General features: G+C 43.4%; 1 protein-coding gene across 6 annotated transcripts in view; it reads left to right on the top strand.

Moving 5' to 3' along the window:
- The first annotated feature begins 8,623 nt into the window (after nucleotides 1-8,623).
- Nucleotides 8,624-25,732, top strand: part of URGCP (upregulator of cell proliferation) — a 66,589-nt gene continuing 49,480 nt past the window's right edge. For 2 of the 6 annotated variants that reach the window (XM_055123869.1, XM_055123870.1), the window contains exon 1: nucleotides 8,624-8,746. In XM_055123869.1, coding sequence (XP_054979844.1) covers nucleotides 8,733-8,746 — 14 coding nt within the window. In that variant the 5' untranslated portion in view covers nucleotides 8,624-8,732. Of the gene's footprint in view, nucleotides 8,747-9,004; nucleotides 9,396-13,300; nucleotides 13,373-25,732 lie in introns of those variants that run through there. The other 4 variants (XM_055123871.1, XM_055123872.1, XM_055123867.1 and 1 more) reach the window with 4 other exon arrangements.

Raw genomic sequence — 25,732 nt, forward strand, 5'->3', positions numbered from 1 at the left:
TTAATTGGGCCATTTCACCATCAGGGTGTGATCACCTCCCCAGCTCATCTCTCAGCCTAGTCTCTCTGTCTCTCTGCTGGGGAGCCCTGGGGAGGTGGCGGGGAGGTGGGGAAGAGGTAGGGAGGCAGCTCTGGGTCATAGAACACACACGCACATTGCAGCAGCAGCCCATCGATTTACTTTGTGAACTCAGTTAACTCTTATAGTCTTTACTACTTAGTTTCAGCAGAAAAAGATCTCTCAAGTCAGCCTGGTCAAAAATTCTGGGGGAATTGCTGATGTTCATGAATGGGTCTATTGATGAGGTCTGTGGCAGGCCTGTTGCAGGTTTCCACAGACACATGAACTGTTGTCACTGTAACAATTTTTTGTGTTAATTTTGTTACCTGTAACTTAATTTGTTTTTGTTTGTTGTGGAATCCTCAGGCCTTTATAAGTATAACATTTTGTCACTGACAAAGATAATTTTACTTCTTTCCCAATTTGGATGCATTACTTATTTTTTCTTACCTAATTGTTCTAGCTGGTATTTCTAGTACTTTGTTGAATAAAAGTGGCAAAAATCACCATTTTTTTCTTGTTTTTAGCTTTAGAAAATAATTTTCAGTATTTCATATTGAGAAGATTGTAGAAGGGAGCCAACTCCCTACATGCCACGGTCGGCAACTACACCACCTCTGCTTCACTGATGACATCGTTCTAGTAACACCAAACATTAGCCAAGCGGCACAAATGCTGGCTCACTTCGACCGTGAGTGTGGAAAGGTTGGACTGCAGCAGAATTTCATGAAGACAATGTTCATGAGAAACAAACTAGTTCCTGACATTCCATTTGCTCTCAATGGAACAAACATCTCTGGATGCAGCAGTTATGTGTACCTAGGTCGAGAACTCAACATGACAAATGACCTGGCACCTAAGCTGCGCAGGAGGAAGAGAGCAGCATGGAATGCCTTCAAGAGCGTCAAAGAAGCTGTTAAGAGGATGAAGAACCTCTGGCTCCAGGCACATCTTTTCGACTCCACCATTCTTCCTGCACAAACATACGCTTCAGAGACCTGGACCCTACGAAAACAGGATAAGAATGCTATTCAGTTCTCCCAAAGAGGAATCAAAAGAGCTATATTTGGAATATCATGTTTCATTCTAGTGAGAGAAGGAATCCGGAGTTCCGACCCCCATCTATGATCGAGAATTATATACGCTGTCTCATTCGCCAAGGCATCAAAAATCAGATGGGCCTGACATGTAATGCGATTTGGAGACGACCACTGGACTAGAGCTGTTACTGACTGGATTCCACGGGACGTCAAAAAACCACTTATGAGATGGTCAGACTTCTTCATCAAGACTGTGAACATGGTTTGAGGCTCTTCGTGTTCCTGGAGTGGGCAGACGCTATTGGGATACACTAGCATGCGACAGGGATGAATGGAGATGTTATTGGTGCCTGCTTGAGCAAATCAATGAGCAACGGACATGTGATACAAGTGACACGTATGTATTGAGAAGTTAGCTTTATCAGTGGCAGTTCCTTCTTTGTTGAAGTTTCTTTTTATTTCTGGTTTGAGTATTTAAGTCATTAAAGGTGGTCGAGCTTAGCCAAAGACTTTCTATGTTCTAATTAAGATGGCCATGTAGATTTTTGTTTAGGGGAGGTGTGAGGGCACACACCTAGTAGTGTTTGGGGGCTGTGCCTACCACAGTGTTGGGGTAGCTCTTACTTGTGCTCAGGGGAACCAAGACAGTATTAAAACTTGAACCTAAGACTTCTATATACAAACCATGCACTTCAGCCCTTTGAGCTTTCTCCCTGGGCCTATGCTAATAGATTTAATTCTTTTTTTTTGGGGGGGGGTGGTGGTGATGGTGGAGGACCAGATGGTGCTCAGGTCAGGGCTTAATCTTGGCTCTACACTCAGGAATCTTTCCTGGCAGGGTTTGGGGCACCATATGGGGTGCCGGGGATCAAACACTAGTCAGCTACATGCAAGGCAAGGGCCCTATCTGCTGTTCGTTCATCTCTCCAGTCCATACATTGGTATATTTAAATAAGTTGAATCATTCTAAATTACAACAAATGTACTGTTTTGAGCCATGGTGTGAAGTCCTTTTTCTGGGTTTCTGGATTCTATTTCTCAGTATTTTCTTCTTTGATGATTTTTGTATTAGTACTCAGTAGGAATATCAATCAATAGTTTTCAAGTGATCTCTTTGGTACCGGGGCACACCTAGTAGTTGACCTTATGAAATGAGTTAGGGAGTTCTTTTTCATTTTCGTTAGAGTTCAAGAATAATTTGTATTAATTATTCTTTAAATGTTTGGTTGAATTCATTAGTTATCGATTCTTTGTTGGAAAGTTCTATTATTATAAATTTAATCTTAGAAAAGATTAAACTAGAAAGTTATGCTCAGATTTTGTTTTTTCATTATTCAGTCATAATTAATTATACATTTCCAGGACATTTAAAAAATTAGCTTATCAAATGTGTGTACAATTGCTGTTTGTACTGTAATCACTGTTACTGTTTTAACACATATTCCCATATGATCTAAAGTGTTTTAGTTAGAAAGTTACATAGCCAAATGCTCATCAGCAAATTTTGCACTTTAACAAAATATACTTTCTTATGGCTAATAGGTGGACATCACAAAAATTATGTTGAGTGAAAGAAAAGACACAAAAAGAAATACTCATTATAGACCGGCAAGACAAATCCACAATGTTGTCAACATAATCATTATCCTTGAGGGTGGGAGTTTAGTAGAAAGGAGCACTGGGAAGATTCGGAGGGATTTGGTTCTGAGTATTAGTTATATGCATATGTTTGATTTATGAAAATTGATCAAGCTGTACACTTATGAGTTGTATACTTTTTTATGTATGCATGTTATTCAAAGTGTTTCCCCAAAAGTTACCTAGGTAATAAGGTTCTCTAGTAGTAGTAACATCTATCCACTTATGCTATGAAAAAAAAATCTCAAAGTAGTTTTCTTTATATTTTAAATGTTTTCATTATCCCATTTTGATTCAGGGTACATTTTGATTCCACATTTATGAATATATATACTTTAACCAAGAGTGGAGTGATAACACAAGAGCGATAGCGATAGCGATAGCGGGTAGGGCATTTGCCTTGCACGTGGCTGACCAGGGTTCCATTCCTCCATCCCTCTTGGAGAGCCTGCATGGCAGAGACTGCCAAGCTACCCGTGGCATATTTGATATGCCAAAAACAGTAACAACAAGTCTCACAATGGAGACATTACTGGTGCCCGTTTGAGCAAATCGATGAACAACAGAACAGTGCTACTGTAATCACATTTGATTCCCTTCCACATATACTTTACCGTATATTGTTTTCTTTTTAGTTACCACTGGAGACTGCAGATAACATTCTAAAGGTACTACAATCAAACATGAATGATTCCAATTTAGCTGCTTCCCCTTGTATCTCAAATTGTACTTTTAACAATTGTTTGTTCAATAACCAATTGGTCATTTATGATTATTTTTGTCTTTAAAGTTCTATTGAAAATTAAAATAGTTACTGCCAACCAAACACAAAAATGAGGGGCAAAAGAGATAAAACAGGAGTTAAGGCACATTCTTATATCTAGTGGATTTTAGTTCAACCTCCAATATAACATGGTTTCCCAGACATCACCAGGTACCACCCTGGGAGCCTGGGTAAACCCCAGCACCACAAGCCCCAGGCAGCACTACATCCTCAGACCTCAGGATTGAACTGCTGGCCCAATTGCCCAGGAACCACTGGAGTGCACCCTAGGATACCCTGAGCACCACTTGGGAGCCCCCTCTAAAAGTTTTTACTGCCAAAATAAAAAACAGGAGACACAGAGATAGTACAGCAGGTACTGTGTTTGCCTTGCATATGGCTGACATGGGTTTGATCCCCTGCATCTATATGGTTCCCCAAGCTCACCAGGAGTGATCCTGAGCACAGAGCCAGGAATAAGTCCTAAGCACCACCAGGTGTGACACCCCTAACCTCTCCCCAAAATATTACTGGTTTTAATAATTTTTAAGTTCTTATAACTTATAAATAAAAATATACATACTTTATTGAGAATATATCTCTCCTTACTGGAGAATATATATATTCATTCTTTATTAGAATAAAGTTTATATCTATATTTCCAACAGAAGAAGTCTTTTATCTTTTCTAATTGGTCTGCTGTCCTTCAGTACAGGTGATGGGCAAGGGAACTGAGAAAGAGAGAGAATAAGAGAGAGAGAGTGAGTGAGAGAGAGAGAGAGAAAGAGAGAGAGAGAGATGTTATCTGCTTAAGAGCACAACCTCTGACACACTGAAGGAAAGGAGCAATGTCAAAAGTGCCACAAATCGGTGATTCAATTAAAAAAAAGTTTTAAAAAAAAGTACCACAAAGCCTGTTTCATTTTTTAGTGTTGTGGGGGCTCACTCCCAATTCTGTGCTCCAGGGCAGCATAGTGCTGGGTGAACCATGCAGTGCTAAGACCAAATCCAGGCCTACAGCTTGCTCAGCATATGCTCAGTCTGTTGAGCTGTCTCTCCAACCCTTTTGCTGCTGTCTTACAGACTACTCTTTCTTGAGTGTTTGCTTTCCTTAAACCTTTGAATCTTTTTCAGAGCCTTGTCCAAATCTGTTATCTGTTTCTTCATACTTCTGAGGAGAAATAAGAGCTTGAAACTTCCTAGTACTCCATTTTGTTAAAATACTGGTTTTTTGACTTGTGAAATTAGCAATGACAAAATAATTTTTGCTATTGCATCTGTGAGACCCTTGGAGTAATCCCAGTCATTACCAAATACAAAAAAGGGAAAGTATTTTGGGAAACTAGTCCTGGTAGTATTGGTGACTGGACTTGTGTAGAACAATCTGTCTGCATTGTATATAAGTGTATGCATATGTATTGATATGTAGGTGCATGTTTATTATATTTTCATATGTACATTCATACAGAAAATATATGCATGATAAAATATTTAAATAATGACCTCCTTTGATATAGAAATTTAAGTGATAAAAGTAGCTTAATAAAGGGACATGAAAAAAGCAATCCCGTTCACAATTGTGCCCCAGAAAATCAAATACCTTGGAATCAGCTTAACTAAAGAAGTAAAGGACCTCTACAAAGAAAAATACAAAACGCTACTCCATGAAATAAAAGAGGACATGAGGAAATGAAAACATATCCCCTGCTCATGGATAGGGAGAATAAACATTGTCAAAATGGCAATACTCCCCAAAGCATTATACAAATTTAACACGATCCCTATAAGGTTACCCACGGCATTCTTCAAAGAAACGGATCAAGCAATCCTGAAGTTTATATGGAACAATAAACGCCCACGGATAGATATTGTTTTAGAACAATTCTTGGGAAAAAGATGATGGAAGGCATCACCCTCCCCAACCTTAAACTCTACTACAAAGCGGTAACAATTAAAACAGCATGGTACTGGAACAAAGGCAGAGCTGAAGACCAATGGAACAGGGTGGAATATCCCTACACACAACCCCAAATGTATGATCATCTAATCTTTGATAAGGGAGCAAGAGATGTAAAGCGGAGCAAGGAAAGCCTCTTTAACAAATGGTGCTGGCACAACTGGACAACCACATGTAAAAGAATGGGCTTAGACCTTTACCTGACACCATGCACAAAAGTCAGATCAAAATGGATTAAAGACCTCAACATCAGACCACAAACCATAAGTTACATTGAAGACAAGGTCGGCAAAACCCTCCACGATATTGAAGATAAAGGTATCTTCAAAGATGACATGCAACTGGCCAACCAAGTGAAAACAGAGATCAACAAATGGGACTACATTAAACTAAAAAGCTTCTGCACCACAAAAGATACAGTGACCAAAATACAAAGACTATCTACAGAATGGGAAAGGATATTTACACAATACCCATCAGATAAGGGGTTGATATCAATGGTATATAAAGCACTGATTGAACTCTACAAGAAGAAAACATCCAACCCCATCAGAAAATGGGGCAAAGAAATGAACAGAAACTTTACCAAGGAAGAGATACGAATGGCCAAAAGGCACATGAAAAAGTGCTCTACATCACTAATCATCAGAGAGACGCAGATCAAAACAACCATGAGATACCACCTCACACCACAGAGACTAGCACACATCCAAAAGAACAAAAGCAACCACTGTTGGAGAGGATGTGGGGAGAAAGGGACCCTTCTACACTGCTGGTGGGAATGCCGACTAGTTCAGCCCTTTTGGAAAACAATATGGACGATTCTCAAAAAACTAGAGGTTGAGCTCCCATTTGACCCAGCAATACCACTGCTGGGAATATATCCCAGAGGAGCAAAAAAGTATAGTAGAAATGACATCTGCACTTATATGTTCATCGCAGCACTGTTTACAATAGCCAAAATCTGGAAAAAATCCGAGTGCCCTAGAACAGATGACTGGTTGAAGAAACTTTGGTACATCTATAGAATGGAATACTATGCAGCTCTTAGAAAAAATGAGGTCATGAAGTTTGCATATAAGTGGATCAACATGGAAAGTATCATGCTAAGTGAAACGAGTCAGAAAGAGAGAGACAGATATAGAAAGATTGCACTCATCCGTGGAATATAAAATAACGTAGTGGGAGTCTAACACCCAAGAATAGTAGAAATTAGTACCAGGAGGTTGACTCCATGGTTTGGAGGCTGGTTTCTCATTCTGGGCAACTCAGAGAAGGGAACACCAAGTAAAATGTGGTTGGAGGTCATGTGGGGGAAGGGTGATGAGTGCTGAATGTAGACTAGAGACTGAACACAATGGCCGCTCAACACCTTTATTGCAAACCACAACACCTAATCAGAGAGAGAGAACGAAAGGGAATACCCTGCCATAGTGGCAATTTGGGGTGGGGGGAGATGGGACTGGGGAGGGTGGGAGGGATGCTGGGTTTACTGGTAGTGGAGAATGGGCACTGGTGAAGGGAGGGGTTCTCGAACTTTGTATGAGGGAAACATGAGCACAAAAATGTATAAATCTATAACTGTACTCTCATGGTCATTCACTAATTAAAAATAATAAATAAATAAATAAATAAAGTAGTTTAATAATAATGTGTACGGGGATTTTTATTGTGAGTACGGGACATTTATTATCTGTATTTCATATAATAATGGCACGTTGGCAGCCATACCTGTGTCTAATAATAAAAGATGGTTAAAACATTCATCGTATAGTATAGTGCCACAACCACACTGAGGCTCATGTTTAGAAAGATAATTTCAGTGAACTCCTCGTATTTAATAATATTCATTTTTATAAAATGTATCAAGGGAAGATAGTACAGCATCAAGGGCACATATCTAGCATGCACCAACTAGGGTTTAATCCCAAGCACCACATGGTTCCTTGATCACTGCTCGATGAAGCTTTGGAGAGCCCCAAGCAGCACCCAGAGCTGGTAATTCTTGGTGTGACAGAACCTGAGCAACCACATCCTCAGTTCTCTGCACTGAACTGCCCATTGATTGGCCGAGAAGTGCAGGGGGTGCCGCAGTCCTGAATATTGGGGCCTTCCCTCCCTCTCCAGTATAGATATATTTATAAACCACCAAAGTTTCTTTAGAACTTTAGCTGGTGGGACCAGAGCAAAAGTACAGTGGGCAAGTTGCTAGTCTTGCTTGAAGTAGACCCAGGTTCAATCCCCAGGCACCATATATGATCCTTGAGGCTGCAGAAGTTATCCCCGAGCACAGAGCCAGGAGTAAGTCCTGAGCACCGCCAGTATGGCCTCAAATTAGAATAAAATTAAAATGAAACATTAGCTGATCACTCTCATTTTGGTGAATCACTATTATAACGAATCAGGCCACTTAGCAGTCTCCAAAGTCTTCCTAACCTTTATACCCACTTTGAGTCTGATAGACTAATGTGGTTTATAAGTCGCTCACACTTAGGCATAATTATCTGTTGAACTTATTTCAGGAGATTCAGAATACTGGTAGACTTCTCAAAAAAGGGGCAGAGGCTCTGTACCAGGTCATGCATTGATCACTTTACAGACGTGTCTTACGGAGCCCAGAGAGGAAGGGATCCCCATTTTAACGGAGGAAACCGTGAAGGTTCTTGGTGGCGCTCTCAGATTCCACTGAGGAACTGTGGCTGCGGGCCAAGGTTTCATCACCACCTCGCTGAATCTTGGTCGCTAAGTGAAAACAAGATCCCCTGTAATATTTACGCAGACATTTTTGTTAGACGTTCTCAAAACAGTTGATTTGTTTTGGTGAAGAGGTGCAAGGAGGGCCAGGAGGCCGCAGGGCGTAGCCCGGGCGAGGTGGGCTCCCCGCGACAGGGCGGCCTTCCCGGCCAGCCGGGCCGCCCCTCGGCCGCTCCCCGGCTCGCGCCGAGGCCTCCCGCGGGCCTGGCCGGTCCCGGCGCGGCTGCCCGCGGCCCGAGGGCCTCTCCTCTGCCCGGAGCAGGTCCCGGCGGCCGGCTGGCCCGCACCCAGTCCTCGGGCAGAGTCCGGCCCCGCGCCCGCGCCCTGGCCTCACCGGCGCCCGGCGCGCCCGTCCCGGCCTCGCCCGCGCCGCGCGCCGCCCGCCCCGGCCTCGCCCGCGCCCCGCGCCCGCCTGTCGGGGCGGCCGGGGCAGCGCGGCGCGGCGAGGCCCCTCCCCGGCGCGGGGCGCGGGGCGCGGAGGAAGCGGAGGCGGCGGCCGCGCCGAGACTGCGCCGCGCTCATGGCGTCGCCCGGGTGAGTGCCGCGCTCGGGCCGAGCGGGGTCGGGGGCCCGGCCTCGGCCGCCCTCTCGGGACCAGGGGCGCCAGGCGGAAGACGAAGCGGGCAGGGTGGGCGGCCGGGGGTGGTGCCCGGGGCGCCGGCGCGGGCGGGCCCGCTACGGGCCGGCGCCGGGGACGCGGAGTCCGCACGGACCCTCGCCCCGCGCGGCCCGCGGCCTCAAGGTCACTCGCGGCCGGCTCCTTCCGCCGGGCGGCCCCGGCGCCGCGAGGCTCGGGGGGCCGACGAGCCCGGCGCCGCCTCACCGCCGCCGGGCGCTCCCGGGCCTAGCTCAAGGCCGCGGGGACCGGCCCGGGGCTGGGGCTCGGCTGGCGAGCCGACTGCGCAGCCACACGGCCGCCCGCGGGCCTGGGCGTGGGGAGCAGCTGAGTAGGCGAACAAACAACGGCCTGGAGGGTGGATCCGCGGCGCGGGTCAAGGTCCCACTGCTGACAGCCGCTTGTCGGGAAAGGGCAGGGCGAGGTCGGCGCCCCCAGGAAGCCCAGGCCCAAGTCCATGCGGGGCTGGCCTGTGGCCTCTTCAGAAGCGACGTGCTTCGGTGGCCCCGGCGCTGTGCTTGACAGACGCGGGTGGGAGACGCACTCCGCCAGGCTGCATGCTCGTCTGTGAGTTGCTACACTGCTCATAAACCGGTTCCTGGTAGTAGGTGGTATTCGTAGAGGGTTGATATGTTCAGTTTCAGGTTTTTGGGACTGATTCCATGGGTCTGCAGTTGATAACTGACTTGTTTTCTGAAGAGTAGCCCAAGCAAATTTGCTATCACAAAACTTGTAGCAGTTTTCTATCTCTAGCAAGAACTGTGTTCATATTATGGCATGGACAACTGTGGGACTGTCCACACTTCTGGGTTTCAGCCCCTCGAGTATTCACTCTGACAGGATGTCAGTAGATCGGAGTCTGTGGTGTCAGGGAGACCTGGCTTCTTGAAGCCCTTTGGTCCGTTTCAGTCAGCTGGTCCAGCGCACAGTTAATTTATAAGATCAGGCACTGTGGGAGCAAGTCCAGAAATTCAGAGTAGTGGTTGGAGAGGGAGCATTTTGAGAAGCCTTAGAAATCTGTGTACTTACCTAAGTGCCAGTCTCCATGAGACAGTTGAGAAGGAGGAAGGAAATCCTCACAAATTTGGAGGACCATTCCAATGTGGTAGACTGCGAAAGGAAGAATAAAGACACTGAAGAAAAGGTACATACCATTTGCAGCGACTCAGGGCACTGTGTTCAGAAGTTAGGCAAAACTGGAGGAGACCGGGGCCAGTCAGTAGAAGCTGACCTCGTCTGTGACTCACTGCCCCCCTTCTCACTACTCACTGAAGGATGTTTTTTCAATGAAGTTGGAGCAAGGACTCAGAGAACCTGTGGACAGCAGTGTGGAGGAGGTGGAGTGGGGCAGGATTAGTGGAGCGCATCTTTCTACCATCTGTCCTCCTGCCCTGTTCAGCCTGTTCGTTGTTGGGTTTTCTTGGGCTCTATGGTCCATTGCTGCTAATCCTAGCACATATTCTTTGGATGATTACATCTGTTTCTATGGCTTTAAATATTGTTTTAATTAGGTGTTCATAACACAGAGTGCAGAATTAATAGGTAAGCTTTTAGGTACTTGCATTACCTGAAATTATATGCAGTGTTGGTGTGTACTATCTTGGGATTACTGTCTGTAGCCTTCATCTTCTGTAGCCCATCTTAAAGGATCAGCATTGTTTGAACCACCCCATCTACATTCACCTAGATGGGTAACATACCTGACTTTCCTGCCCATAATGTGGTCTTGCCTAGAGTGTTGGTATATAATTTGAAATACTAGAAAAATACAAAACAGTAAAAATTAAAATTTTAATAGGTTCTTTTCTTTAGGTCGTCATTCTTATAAAAAGGGTAATCTTATGGATGTCACAAAATCAGCACTCACTAATTAACATTAATTAATCTAAGTCTATTAATTAGACAAGTGACCCTCAGACACTTTTCTTTTTCTTTTGTATTTACACATTATATTTGTTCTTTACTCTGTTCTCTCCCCAGTTTACATCTTAGCCATATATTTGTTATGTTTTTTACATAAATGTTCTCATACCGTTCTGTAGTTTGCTTTATTCACCCAACAGTATGCTCCAAGACACTGGTGAAGGGACGAATGTTAGAACATGTTATGACTGAAACCCAATTATGAACAACATTGTAACTGTTTATCTTATGGTGATTCAATTAAAAAACAAATTCTTTACAGTGTCAGATAATCAGATCAAGGAACTCATCTACCTGGTTTTTGTTGTTGTTGTTGTTGTTTTTCATCCTGGGGTGGGGCCAGATCCTTTTGTGCTCAGGGCCGATACTCCTGGCCCAATGCTTAGTGATAACTTCTGAGGGGACTCAGGGGACTATAATGTGGTACTTCGGATTGAACCTAGGTTGGCTGTATGCAAGGCAAGGTTCTCTTTACATAAATAATGTCAGACTTTGATAGGAAATTATTAAGTTATGAAATAGGAAGCTAATGACGTTTTCATTCACCCAGTCTTAAGACAGAAACTTCTGTGCTTTCACCTTCTGTTATCTCATAAAGAGTCTGGATTTAATCACTACCTTTTTATAACTAAACTGATAGGTTTTTCGTTTCAGAAGATGTGGTTGTTGTAGCACTTAGGTAGTTTTTGCCCAAGACCAGAAGGAGTATGGTGATGAAGATTATTGTTGATGAAGATTCAAGGGACCTAAGGTCTCAGTCACCTTCCTGACCACTCTTCTTATTTGGCAGATGAAAACAGTCCCAGTAATATCCTGTGGATATTTAATAGTTCCTAAGACGTTTTAAATGTTTGTCTTACTTTTTTTTCTTTTTTTGGGTCACACCTGGCAATGCACAGGGGTTACTCCTGGCTCTGCACTCAGGAATCACCCGTGGCAGTGCTCAGAGGACGATATGGGATGCTGGGAATCGAACTCAGGTTGACCACGTGCAAGGCAAACGCCCTACCCGCTGTACTGTTGCTCCAGCCCCAAATATTTGTCCTACTACCTGTCCAAGATGAATTTTTACTGACATCTTCATTTTGTTTAGGAGGGAATCAGGTCCCCACCTCTTAAGAAGGGCTTAACTTCCCAATTAGGTCAGAAAATCTGTGTTCTTTTCACTAACTGGGGGACATAGCCTCTTGCCAGACCTGATGAGAAGAGTAAAGGACCCACAAATATTTTTTGTGGTTTTGAAGCCATTCCTAGTTATGCTTAGGGCTTACACCTAGCTCAGGAATCACTCCTGGCTCTGTGCTCAGGAGACCATATATGGTGTCAGGGATTTGAACTTGGTCTGACCATGTTTGAGGAAAGTACTACCTTACTTTACTGTCTCTCCCATCCAGTATCGTGTACATTTTGTTCTTTGTCGCTGTACATTTTCAGAATCTTTTCTGGTGGTTATTATGGAAAGAAATGTGTTTTTCATAGAATCTGTTTTTGAACCTAGATTCACTAGTAGAAATTTTGTTCAGATTTTTGTTGTAACTATTTTGCATTGTTTACTCTTAATTTTTTTCATGTTCTTGATTCTCTATATGAGGGTTTTCTTTCTACATTTCTGATTTCTTTCTTTCCACATTTCTTTCCACATTACTATTTGCTTATGGAAGGCTGTTTAGGTACTTAAATTTTTGTATGTCCCCAGTGTAGAAATTTTCTTTTCTTTCTGGTTTCCCATTTCTATTTGCACCATAATTTGTTTCTGTTATCATGGATAAATAATAAATTGATGCTGTCTTTTTTGTGGAGAGACTTAGTAAAGGAGCCAGTAGTGTTCTTTGTGGTATGTAGTGCTTTCACTGGCTGCTGTACGCCTTTCAGGAACTCTTCCATCACACCTTCTTACGCAAAATCTTCATGGATGTCTGCCAGATGTCTGGGACCAGCATGTCAGAATCAACTTACTTATGATCCCCTCATTCTGCTCTATCAACAACCTGACCATCTGAGGCAATTCTAGCGACTCAGTGGAGCCTGAAAGCTTGGCATTACCCTGGACTCTGTTTTCTCTGTTGAAATCTCATGCTGCCCTCTGGTTAACCCTTTGTAGTCATCTCTGTTTTCAGCGCAGGGCATGATGACATGAAACTGAGTCTTCCCTGAACATTCTCATAATAAAAGCTAAAATCTTGTCTCTTGCCTTGAAAGCTCAGTCTTATGTCTCCTGGCCTACTGCCTTCCTCCATTTCACTTTACACAAGCCACACCAACCTCCCACTGATTTTTTTTTAGTAGATTTAGGCCTTTTCTCCCGCTGAGCATGTGACTTGGTATGTACTGCTCTTTCCCCAGAGAGCTGATTGCTTATGCTTTCACCTCCTGCTAGAATTTCACCCTGCATTGGGGCCCTGTGACCACGAGCAGTGTGCTCCTATTCACAGCCTTCTCGGGAACTTGTTCTGACTTTGCACCTCTTTTCTTTCACAGCTTTTACTGTCTTTCAGTTTATCCTGTATTTGAAGCCTTAAACAATGTTTGTTGTCTCTATTTTCTTATAGAATGCAAGCTAAAATCAGGGATATTTGTGTCCATCATGGATTTATCTCAAACTCCTAGAAAAATTCCTACCAGTAAGTAAATATGTAGGTAAACCAAGAGAACATTGCCTGTATAAACATCCTTTATATATGTCATTTTCTTCAGATTTTTACAGCACGCTGATGAGGTGTGCAGGACATGGGTGGTCACCTTTGTTTCATAGTTTTGCATGTGTATATTTTGTGTGTTTTATAATTGGTGTAGAACTCTTCAACCTAGCTCTGGTGTGAATTCCTGAAGGATTGAGGTTTACTTTTAAAATCCTGTGCTCTTGTATGTTGAATTGATGCAGCATGAACGTGGGACAAAGATTAGTTGCTCATTAAGACTGTTTCTCTCCTCACTCTTAGTTCCTTATTTCAGTGATGTTGCCCTGGATCTGCTGAAGGGGCTCTGCCATAAACTAGGGCATTATTGCCTGGCATTGGAGGGGTGCAGCCTTTCTCAGTGTGCTACCTCTCCTGCTCTTGAGGAATTCTAGGTGCAGAAAGAGAAGAGGACAACAGTGGGTCTTCTTTCATGCTCAGCATATATGCTGACAAGTCTCAGAGACTAAATGCCAGGCTGCACAGGCTGCTATAAACTGTATTACAGTGTTTGACATCTATTTATTCCCTTATGTGCTGCTTCGTGGAACACAAACTTTTTCTGTATGTTTTCTTGGCGTGGCTCTACTGCTATGTGATGAGTTTCAAACATGTCAGCATGAGTGGATACCTTATGTGTGAAATACCCCTAGATTTAACTTGAATGTTATGGGTTGAATTGTGTCCATTCCTCATCTGCCAAAACCTATTTTAATGTTCTAATCTCTAGAGTCTTTGAGTGTTACCATTTTTGGAATCTCATTTTTACAGATAGATTAGTTGAGGTCGTACTGGTTTAGGGTGACTGCTGGTCTAAAGATCTGTGTTTTTATAAAAAGCACAAGAGACATGGGCACATCAGGGGAAATCCATGTGTATACAGCAGAAACTTGGACAGCTGTCAAGAGCCTCATAAACACTGTGTCTGCCTGTTAGGGATGCTTTAATAAAGTACCACAGACTAATTGCTTAACAAAAACTGTATTTTTTTTTTCTTTTTGGGTCACAACTGGTGATGCACAGGAGTCACTCCTGACTCTGTACTCAGGGGACCATATGGGATGCTGGGAATTGAACCCAGGTTGGCTGCATGCAAGGCAAATGCCCTACCTGCTATGCTATCGCTCCATTTCCCAAAACTGTATTTTCTGGTCTGAAGGCCAGATACCTGAAACTAAGGTGTCTGTGAACTGTTTCCTTCTGGAAAAAAGGTGAGAGACCATCTGTCTCCTGTCTTTCTCCTAGTTTCTAGTATCTGCGAGCAGTTCTCAGCATTCTTAGTGTGGTAGCTCTGTAACTACAATCTCTCTCTCTCTCTCTCTCTCTCTCTCTCTCTCTCTCTCTCTCTCTCTCTCTCTCTTTTTTTGCTTTTTGGGGCACACCTATTGATGCACAGGGGTTATACCTGGCTCTGCACTCAGGAATCACTCCCAGCGGTGCTCCTGGGACCCTGTGGGATGCTGGGAGTCAAACCAGGGTCAGCCGTGTGCAAGGCAAATGCCCTACTCACTCTGCTATGCTCCAGCCCCTATAACTACAATCGCTACCTTCATTATCACATAGTTTTCCTCTTGTGTATACACCTTTCCATCTTAAGGAACACCAACATTCCTACACCTGTACAATCTTAATTTAACCAATTACATCTGCAAAGACTTTATTTCTAACTAAGATCACATTCATAGTATCTGTACCAGTGACATATTGATAATACCAATAACCATCTCTTTTTGGGAACACATTTTATTTTATTTTATTTATTTTTTTTTATTAGTGAACCACCGCGAGGTGCAGTTACAGGCTTACAAACTTTCGTGTTTGCATTTCAGTCATACAACGATCGAGTACCCATCCCTTCACCAGTGTGCAATTTCCACTACCAATGGTCCTAGCATCCCTTCCACCACCCCCACCCTGTCCCCCCACCCCGCCCTGCTTCTGTGGTAGGGCATTCCCTTTTGTTCCCTCTCTCCTTTTGGGTGTTGTGGTTTGTAGTAGAGGAATTGAGTGGCCATCATATTCAGTATATGGTCTACTTTTGGCATGAATCTTTTTTTTTATTCTTAGTCTTTTTTTTTTTTTTTTGAATCACCATGAGAACAGTTACAAAAGCTTTCAGGTTTAAGTCTCAGTCATACAATGATGAAACACCCATCTCTTCACCAGTGCACATGTTCCACCACCAAGAACTCCAGTATATCCCGCATCCCACCCCACACTCTGCCTGTGTGGCAGATGATTTTCACTTTACTCTCTCTTTACTTTGATTACTTTCACTTTTTGACAGAAAACCCACTATTATTATTTGGAATTTCCCCCCAACAACCAGACCTGCCGAAAAGGCATCATTAGATCATTTGTTTTCTATTGCTGGTAATAATGAGCATATGATGTCGCATGGCAGCAACAGTGGCTGTGCAGTTTTGGAATTCTGGTATTTTAGTAATTAAGTCCAGAGGTAGTTCTGCTAGCAGTCACTGCATTCCAAGATTGGTTTGTGTGCCTCTGGGATCATGGCCGTTCAGGGTCGGAGGAGCCATTCCTGAGCGTTATTTTGCATATCATGAAAGGTTTGGAGAAATAGTCGTGGTCCCCACATACCGGAGCCATGTTTGTGGTCTCATTTGGGTGGGGAGCAGGGCCAGTTCTGCCCCCCTCTGCATCGCGAGATTTCCTGTGTGCCCCATCACTGCAAGCCCCTACCTCTTTGTCCCATTGGCTCTGAAAGGTGGCGGTCACCATACTGCTGCAAAGAGGAAAAGGCCAAGAGACAAAAACCCTTCACCTCCAGGGGCAGCACGGGGCATAGCTTACTTAGTTCACAGTCCAGGAGCATTTCTACCATGAGCTGCTGCATTCCGAGACTGGTTTGTGTGCCTCTGGGATCATGGCCATTCAGGAGCAGAGGAGCCATTTGTGGGCGCCTGCTCAGGGTCTCATCAGGGCGGGGAGCCGGGCTGGTTCCGTCCCCCCATCGTGAGATTTCCCATGCACCCCATCACTGCAAGGTCCTGCCTCTGTCCTATTGGCTCTGAAAGGTGGTGGTCACCATGCTGTCGCAAAGGGGAAAGGCTGAGGGACAAAAACCCTTCCTTTCCTGGGGCAGCATGGGGCCATAGCTTAGTTCACAGTCCAGGAGCATTTCTGCCAGCAGCCGCAGCATTGTGAGATTAGTTTGTATGCCTCTGGGATCACGGCTGTTCAGGGTCGGAGGAGCCATTCCTGAGCGTTTTTTGTTTTTTGTTTTTTTGTATATCAGGAAAGGTTTGAAGAAATAGTTGTGGTCCCCACATACCGGAGCTATGTTTGTGGAAGCTCATGGTCGCCAGGATTCCATCTGGAGAAGACAGGGAGACTGCACCTGTTCCATCTGGGGCACCTCAGTGTTATCGGCTGGGTTTTGGGTCCAGAGCATTCTCCAGTGTTGTAGTGCCCACCGGACAGGATTCTTCACTCTTGGCACTCATCTTTCAGCCCGGATGGGTCCTCCCAACATCCTTTACTTGGTGGGGAACACATTTTAATCCTTATCACACACCTGGAATACCTACGAAGTTCTACTACTAATTTAGTGAGCCTTTTTTTCACTAACCAGTGTATCTAGTTAAGTTTTATGGTTTGTTTCTGGGGTTTTTGTAAGGTGAGGTTCCAAACTGGGCACCCCTAGACTTTCTTGTCAAAAATATCAAGGAATTAGAAGGAAAACATTTCTCAGCTACATCATGGTAAGCAGGTGCATCTGCATTTATCTAATATTCTCTGTTTGGAATGGTTTTCTGTGTCATCTTCTTTGTTGGCCCTATGCATTGAAGGAACTGGGTTTGTTGTTGAGAATTAGCACTGCTAATGAGTTTGGACACTTTATTCTAGGCCTCGAGGTATGCTGTGTGGTAATTACCTGATTCTGATGTCTTAGTAGGCATCTCTGTTTTTCAGAGATATGTTGCATTGATCACCTTCTCTCCTGAATGAGTATCTGTAGGTGTAAGTAGAGAAACACTCCTGAGGTAATTCTCTTGGACAACAGGAGGAAGAAAAGAGAAAGGAGAAAGGTTTTCCTTGCAGAGAAATATAAGGGGTGGCCCATCATAAACCTTCCACAAGTGAAACAGGACCAGCCTTGTGCCATTTAGTATGGTGATACCACACAGACGAAGCCCCTGACTATGGTGACTGGCAGGTTCTCCAGTGGATTTTCTCTTGTACTAGAGTTCTGATGGTCTTGATTCTATTAACTAGACAGAGTGAAGAGAGCCATATGTCTGAACCTGTCGTGATACCTAGAGAGAAGGAATTGTAAGCACTCTGGGGCCTCGTGGTGGCAGCAGATTACCCATGGTCCTGGAGAGAAGGGCCAGTCTACTTAGAGGAGTGCAGGTAATTGTGGTGCCATGACACCAAGGCCATACCTGGGAAGCATAATAGGAAGCTCATAACTATGCCAAGGCTTATGTTTTGGTAGCTCCCAAGTAGTGCCTGAGGTAGGACATAAAAGGACCAGTGTAGGCTCCACAAAAGACTAGAATCTGAATAACCCCTAGGAAGGGAATAAAAGGACACATAGACATAGTACTCTACCAGTTAATGGAATGAACTGATTCATAGAGGGAGGATATAGTGAGTCATTTTATTAAAGATATTTTCTTGTTACTTACATGTATATTTGTCTTATTTTGGGAACCAGAAAAATAGGTAAAAGATATTAGCAGTTTTTAAAAACAGACCTGTAGAACACTCCCCTTTCCTCCCTCCCCTGTTCACCTGTCTGTAGCTGTTGGAAGTGCTGTTCTTGACCTGATTTAAAGTATGGATGCAAGACTTGTGTTCAGAAAATGGCTACTTTTGGGGAGCTGCAGGTGGGTGATTTATGATTTTTCATAATTACTACCTGTAATTATAACTTGCCCCAAACTTATTTGAGCCTTAAAAATAATAAGCTGGAAGGGAACCATGTTTTAGTTTTTGCTTTGTTCTTGCTAGCTTAATGATTCTGGGCAAACCCCTAGACTTGACCTTTTTTTTCCTTTTATGGAAGCCACACCCATTGGTACTCAGCGGTTACTCCTGGCTCTGCAGTCCAGAATCACTCCTGGCAGTGCTCGAGGACTATATGGTATGCCAGGGATTGAACCCAGGTTGGTTGTGTACAAGGCGAGTGACTTACCCACTGTACTATTGCTCTAGCCCCTGACTTGACCTCTTTAAACCTTGTTTTCCATCTTGCAGGATGGTTTTAGGTACCATATTTGTTGGATCAGGCTGCAAGTATCACACTGGGTGACTTAAATTAGAGTTTCTCAATATGGGTCCACTGGCCTGGAGTTTTATAATGGATATATAGGTGAAAATCACATAAATGGAGACCTTGGCAAGAGATTAGGGGTCAATCATTAGGATCAGAGGGCCCACAGGAAGGAAACCAAGTCAAAAGGAGGCCAAGGATCAGAACAAGATTGGAAACACTCATTTATTTATTTTTTTTAATGATAGCACAGCGGGTAGGGTGTTTGCCTTGCACGAGGGCAACCTGGGTTTGATTCCTCTGCCCCTCTCGGAGAGCCCGGAAAGCTACCGAGAGTATCTCACCTGCACTGCAGAGCCTATTCAATATGCCAAAAACAGTAACAACAAGTCTCACAATAGAGACGTTATTGGTGCACGCTCGAGCAAATCAATGAGCAACAGGATGGCAGTGACAGTGACAGCAGTACTGCTATTTGTTCAGCTGTTGATTAAGCTGATTGAACTGGACATGAACTCCACATTACTTTTTAAAATTCAGAATGTTAATTGTATTATTATTATTATTTTAATCACTGTGAGATTCAGTTACAAAACTTTCCTGTTTGAGTTTCAGTCATACAATGATCGATCACCCAACCCTCCACCAGTACACATCTTCCACCACCAAGAACCCAATTATCCTCCCCCCATCCCACCTTTCTCCCTCCCTCTATGGCAGACAGTCTCCCCCATACTCTCTTTTATATTGCTTGTTATGAATAGCATAAGATGTTGTGCTGCTGCAAGAGTGGCTGTGTGCTCCTGGAACTCCAAAATTCCAGATAATTAGGGTCTGGAGAATCTCTGCACAAGCTGCTCAGTTTGGAAATTCCTTTGTGTGTCTCTGGATCATGGCCACCAAGGAGCTTGAGTAGCAGCTGGAGGCAGTTTGTGGGCATGATCTCCAGGGTCCCATGGGGATGGGGATGGGGAGGGATAAGAAGAACTGGCTGATCCCCTCTCCCTTGAGGCCTGGAGTTTGCCATCACTGAACTCATGTACCTGCACTTCTCGTTGGGTTCTGGAAGTTGGTGGGCGTGGAGGTTTTTAGGGGACAGGTGGAGGAACCATGCTTGTCCCCGTCTCAGGCACCCTGGTGAAGTTGACCTGGCTTAAAGTCCGGAGCATCTCTGCAGCAAGCTGCTTGGTTCAGAGATTCTTTAGCGTGTCTCTGGATCGTGGCTGCCAAGGAGCTTAAGCAGCTGCTGGAGGCAGTTTGTGGGCGTGACCTCCAGGGTCCTATGGAGATGAGGGATGAGAGCAACCACCTTATCCCCTATCTTCTGAGGCCTGAAGTTTGCGGTCACTGAACCCGCATACCTGCATTTCTCATTGGGTTCTGGAAGTTGGTGGCCATCAGGACTTTTAGGGAGGTGGAGGAACCATGCTTGTCCCCATCTGAGGTACCCCAGTGAAGTCAGCCTGGCTTAAAGTCTGGAGACATCTCTGCAGTGAGCTGCTTGGTTCGGAGATTCTTTTATGTGTCTCTGGATCATGGCCCTTGTTTCCATCTTTTCCAGAGAAATAAATTATTAGCATATGCCCTGCAGGGTGCGCCTGCTCACCTGCAGCACACTGCACTGATTCTAACTGTGGTTTTTGATTTTTTAAAAGATTGAAAACCAAAAACTCTTTTGAGATTTATGGGTCTCTGAAATAAGGCCAATAAATGAGCTTGTATAGCTGAGCCAGAGGTGGTTTGTGGGTGTGGCTCCCACATACCTAACTTTTGGCCGTTTAATTTCCTGGTAAACTTGGCCCCAAGTTTTTAAGGTCCGGCCAAAGGCACAGTGGCAATTTGGGGGTATCAAAAAGCCTGAAGGCACCATCAGGCTGCTGATACACTCGCCCCGCAGGTACAGGTTGACCTGCTGGCACACCATATCCCCTGGGAAACACTCATTTAAACAGCCATCTTTGACTTGCTCGTCAAGCCTGTATTCTCCCTTGAACACATATCTTGCTGACTTGTCTCTTCTTGCTTTTTCTGCTCTGAAGAAGTCCGTGTTCTCTGTTACCCCCTCACATCTTTCTAAGTAAGCTTCATTCAATAAAAACTATGTTGGGGCTGGAGCTATAGTATAGCAGGGCATGTGCCTTGCACGTGGCCCACCCAGGTTTGATCCCTAACATCCCCTATATGATCCCCTGAGCACCGCCAGAAGTAATTCCTGAGTGCAGAGCCAGGAGGAACCTCTGAGCATTTCCATTGTGACTCAAAAAAAGCAAAAAGTAAAAATAATAAAAATAAAAACTATGTTGCTTCAAAACAAATAAGTAAATTAATAAACATTGACTTTGCTATCTTTCAGTCCTGGAAATTGGGAGTTCTAGATCAAGTTTCAGAAACATTTAGTTTTCTGAAGGTACCTTTCCCCATGTGTATACTTGTATGACCTTTTCTGTCTGCTTGTACAGAGCACAAATCTTAAATGTGTCTCTTTTTATAGGATACCAATCTTATCAGATCAGGGTCCTACTCTTCTGAGTGTGTGTATATTGCTTGCCTAAATGCTCCATCTCTGAATAGTGAAGTTAGTGCTTTGATTTATGAATCTAAGGGATAATTCAATCTGTATAAGTATTGAAAGCAGAGTTGTAAATTAAAAACAAAAAACTTAATATGGATAATCCTTCAAAAACTGGAAATTGAGCTTCCATATGACCCTGCAATACCTCTTCTGGGAATATATCCCGAGGATGCAAAAAAGCACAGTAGAAATGACATCTGTACCTATATGTTCATTGCAGCACTGTTCACAGTATCCAAAATCTGGAAACAACCCAAGTGCCCTAGAACAGATGACTGGTTAAATAAAGTTTGCTACATCTATACAGTGGAATACTATGCAGCTGTTAGGAGAGAGAAAGGCATGAAATTTGCTTATAAGTAGATAGACATGGAGAGTATCATGCTAAGTGATGAGTCAGAAAGAGAGGGACAGACATAGAAGGACTGCAGTCATTTGTGGAGTATAAAATAACATCACATGAGGCTGACACCCAAGGACAGTAGATACAAGGGCCAGAAAGACTGCTCCATAGCTGGAAGCCTGCTTCATGAGTGGATGGGAGAAGACAGCTGGAATAAAGAAAGGATCACTAAGAAATGATGGCTGGAGGAAGAGGAATCGATCGGGATGGGAGATGTTTGCTGAAAGTAGATACTGGACCAAACTCTCCCCCCCCCCTCTCTCTCTCCCCCCCCCCCCCTCTCTCTCCCCCCCCCCCTTTTGGGCATTATAGTTTGCAGTACAGATACTGAGACCCGCAAATTTTTAATCCACTTTGAATTAACACTAGTGTATGGTGTTGTATAGTGATACAATTTCAGTTCTTTGCACGTGGCTAACTGATTTTCCCATCACCATTTGTTGGAGACATTTTTCTTGCTCCACTTAATGCACCTGTCTGCTGTGTCCTAGATTAACTGCCATAAATCTAAAAGTTTATCTCTGGGCTCTCAATACTATTCATTTGTCTGAGAGTCTGTATTCCAGTAGCTCATTGTTTTGATCACTATAGTAATTTTTAAAAACCTGGGTTAGGGTGTTGCTCCACACCTGATTTTGCCCTGAGCTTACTCTGGAATGTGTGGTCAGAGGACAGTGTGGGCCTAGGATTGAACCAGGGTTGGCTATATGCAGGAAAATGACTTAATTCTGTAGTCCTATAGTTCTCCTATAGTCTTACTGTACAGTTTAAGGGTAAGGAATGCATTAAGTATCATCTTTTTTTTTTCCCTCGGAATATCTTTGGCTTTTTAGGTAGTTTTATGATTCCATAAAAAAAAATCTTACAATGTTCTCAGTTCTTGAAGACATCAGGATTTTGTTGGGAATTGCAGTTAAATCTGTGTAATGATCATTTTGACCATGTTAATTCTTTTACTTTATGAACATAGAATATTGTTCCATTTTCTAGTGTCCTCTTCTATTTATTTCAGTAGTGACTTACCATTTTTCATGTAAGTGACTTTCACATCCATTGTTGGTATGTAGGCAGTTGATATTTTTGGCATCATTTGAAATGCTTTTCTTTTTTTCTTTCTTTCCCTTCTAATGAATTATTTGCATACAGAAAAACAACAGAATTTTGTTTGTTGGCTTTTAGACTTCTACTCTGCGTATTGGTTTGTTTCAAAGATTTTTTTAGTCTTTAGTGTCTCTTATGTACATTACGTGCCATCTAAAAATAGAGTTTAAATTCTTTTACTATTTTGATATTTTTGATATCTTTTTTCTTTTTTTTTTTTTTGAGGTAGAGGTTTGGGCCACTCCAGGCAATGCTCAGGACTTACACCTGGCTCTGCACTCAGGGATCACTCCTAATGGGACCTGCTGTACTGTCTCTCCAGTCCCTTGATTTCTTTTCTTTCATTTTTTGGGGGTATGATTCCTATGCCAAGGTCGTCGTCATCGTCGTCTTCTTCCCCTTCCCCTTCTTCTTCCCTTTCCCTTTCATCTTCCCCTTCCCCTTCATCCTCCCCTTGCCCTTCTTCCTTCCCTTCCCCTTCTTCCTCCCCTTCCCCTTATTCCTCCCCTTCCCCTTCCTCCCCTTCCCCTTCTTTCCCTTTTTCCCCTTCCCCTTCTTCTCCTTCCCCTTCCCCTTCTTTCTTCCTCTTCTTCCTCCTCTTCTTCTTCCTCTTCTTCCTCTTCTTCCTTTTCCTCCTCCTCCTCCTCCTCCCTTCTTCCGCCTCCCTCCTTCCTCCTCTCTTCTTCCTCCTCCCTCTCTCCTCCCTCCTCCCTCCTTCCTCCTTCCTTCTTCCTTCTTTTTTTTAATGTAGGAATACTGCTATTTATTCAGCCACTGAATAAGCTGATTAAATTGGGCATGAGCTCCATGCCAAGGGCTTCTAAAGCAATATTTAATGGTAATGAGAAAACATACATCTTTACCTTGTACCTAATCTCAGTGGGAAGGCTTTTAGTTTGTTTGTTTTTATTTTTCCTGCTGGAGTATCACTCTAGCCCCTTTGGCTTGGCTTGGAGACCCTGGGTTTTGGGAGATTATGGCAGATAAACTGCCACTCCTTCATTCTTCAGGTCCTCCTGATTCATGTTCTGGGGAGACACACCCAGCTGAACCCTACTCCTGGCTCTGAGCTCAGGCATCTGTACCTCAGGATCATTATGGGGTACTGTGATTGAATCCAGGTCTGCCGTGTATGATCAGCTCCTTACTTCCTGTGTCATCTCTGCCTCCCTTGTATTCAGGTACTGATTAGCGTTGTGTAAGTATACAGGATAAATATTTTTGAAAGTCTCATCTTAGGAAAATGTCCCTTGCAAGGTTCTTTAATGGAGTGAAATGGAGGTGTTGTTTTTTTTTTTTAATTTTAAACTTCTTTTTTTCTGTATTTTTGAGTCACACCCAGAAATACTCATAGATTACTTCTGATGGTGCTCTGGGACCCTGTTAAACCTGGTACAAGACAGGTGTCCTACCTGCAGTCTCTATGACCCCTACTGGAAACAGTTTAAATGAACTTTACTGAGTATAGAAAGACATTTGAAAGGATGGAAGGAGCCCTGTGAATCAAATGTCTGACTTTGTTGGGAATATGGGTCAGCTCCCCAAGCTCCCCACATCCCAGCACTCCCCAAGCTTCTCACATCCCAGCAGCCTGTTTCCGTTTACCTGTGGTTGCTCACAAGGTTGGTCACGTTCCTGGATCCCACCCTTCAGCTCAATAATATCAGACCAAAAAATATGTATTGTATTTGGAATTAGCAAAGTCCCATCAATCTAGTAGTCACCAGAATGATAAAAAGGATTCAGATCTGTTTAAAGGCCAAAAAAGGCTACAAGGTGACCAGTATGGTTTGCTGCCCATTAGCCTCCATTCTTAGGGTTGGAATATCCTCTAGGTTTTTATATTTACATACTTGTACATAAATATAAAAATATGCCCCTCCCGGAGAGCCCACAAGCTACTGAGAGTATCCCACCTGCACAGCAGAGCCTGGCAAGCTCCCCATGGTGTATTCAATATGCCAAAAACAGTAACAACAATTCTCACATTGGAGACGTTACTGGTGTCCGCTCGAGCAAATCAATGAACAACGGGATGACAGTGCTACAGACAGTGTGATGTTGGCTGTGGGTTTGTTGTAAATGATTTTCACTCCCTTGAGGTTTATCCCTATTATTTTTCACCATGAATGCATGTTAAACCAGGTCTAAAGCTTTCTCTGCATCTATTGATATATTTATATACTTTTTATCTTTTATTAATTTGGTGTATTATATTGATTTACATATACTGAACCATCCTTACTTCCCTGAAATGAATTTCCTTTGATCATGGTGCATGCATTTGATAATATTGTTGGAATAGATTTGCTGTATTTTCAGCACTACACTCATTTATTTTACAAGCCAGCTTACTTTCTGAAATTATCCCCGTAACATAAATATTCATATCTATTACAGAAAGAAATTGAATTCTGCCACAATCTAGAAACTTGCAAGCCATACATACATGCATCTAACTTAGTATTGCCTATTTTTATGAAGATGGAAGTGGATAGTTGACTTTTTTCCTGCTCACTTAGGACATTTTGTTTATTTTCTCCTCTTAATTCATGAGTGCACGAACAGGAATCTCAGTGACAAAAGAGGGTGGAGAAAATTCCATCCTCTCTTTTGGGGCAGGGGCCAGGAAGATGGGAATAATAGTGGGAATAGATCATTGCAACAAATCTCATTTTATAAACAACCCTCATGTTTTTCTTCTTTGTCTTTTTCAATTATTGTTGTATAACATTGGTTTGCCCTTGCTTCTCCTTCAGGGAGCTTAGGTTTATAGTTACTCCTGCCACAGTGCTCCCAAGGCATGCCTATTTCCATTAGACACTAATAATCCTATATTGCTTTTCTCTTTCCTTTATGTCCTTTGCTTGGTTTAGCAATGACCACTTTGTATAGACACAAGAAGACTGTTGATGCTATGCTTTTGTAACAGGGAGTTAATTGACTACAAATAATATTTACGCCTGAGTGTCCGTCATATTTACTTCA

This window comes from Sorex araneus, chromosome 1 (assembly GCF_027595985.1).
Source record: "Sorex araneus isolate mSorAra2 chromosome 1, mSorAra2.pri, whole genome shotgun sequence".
Lineage (NCBI taxonomy): Eukaryota > Metazoa > Chordata > Mammalia > Eulipotyphla > Soricidae > Sorex > Sorex araneus.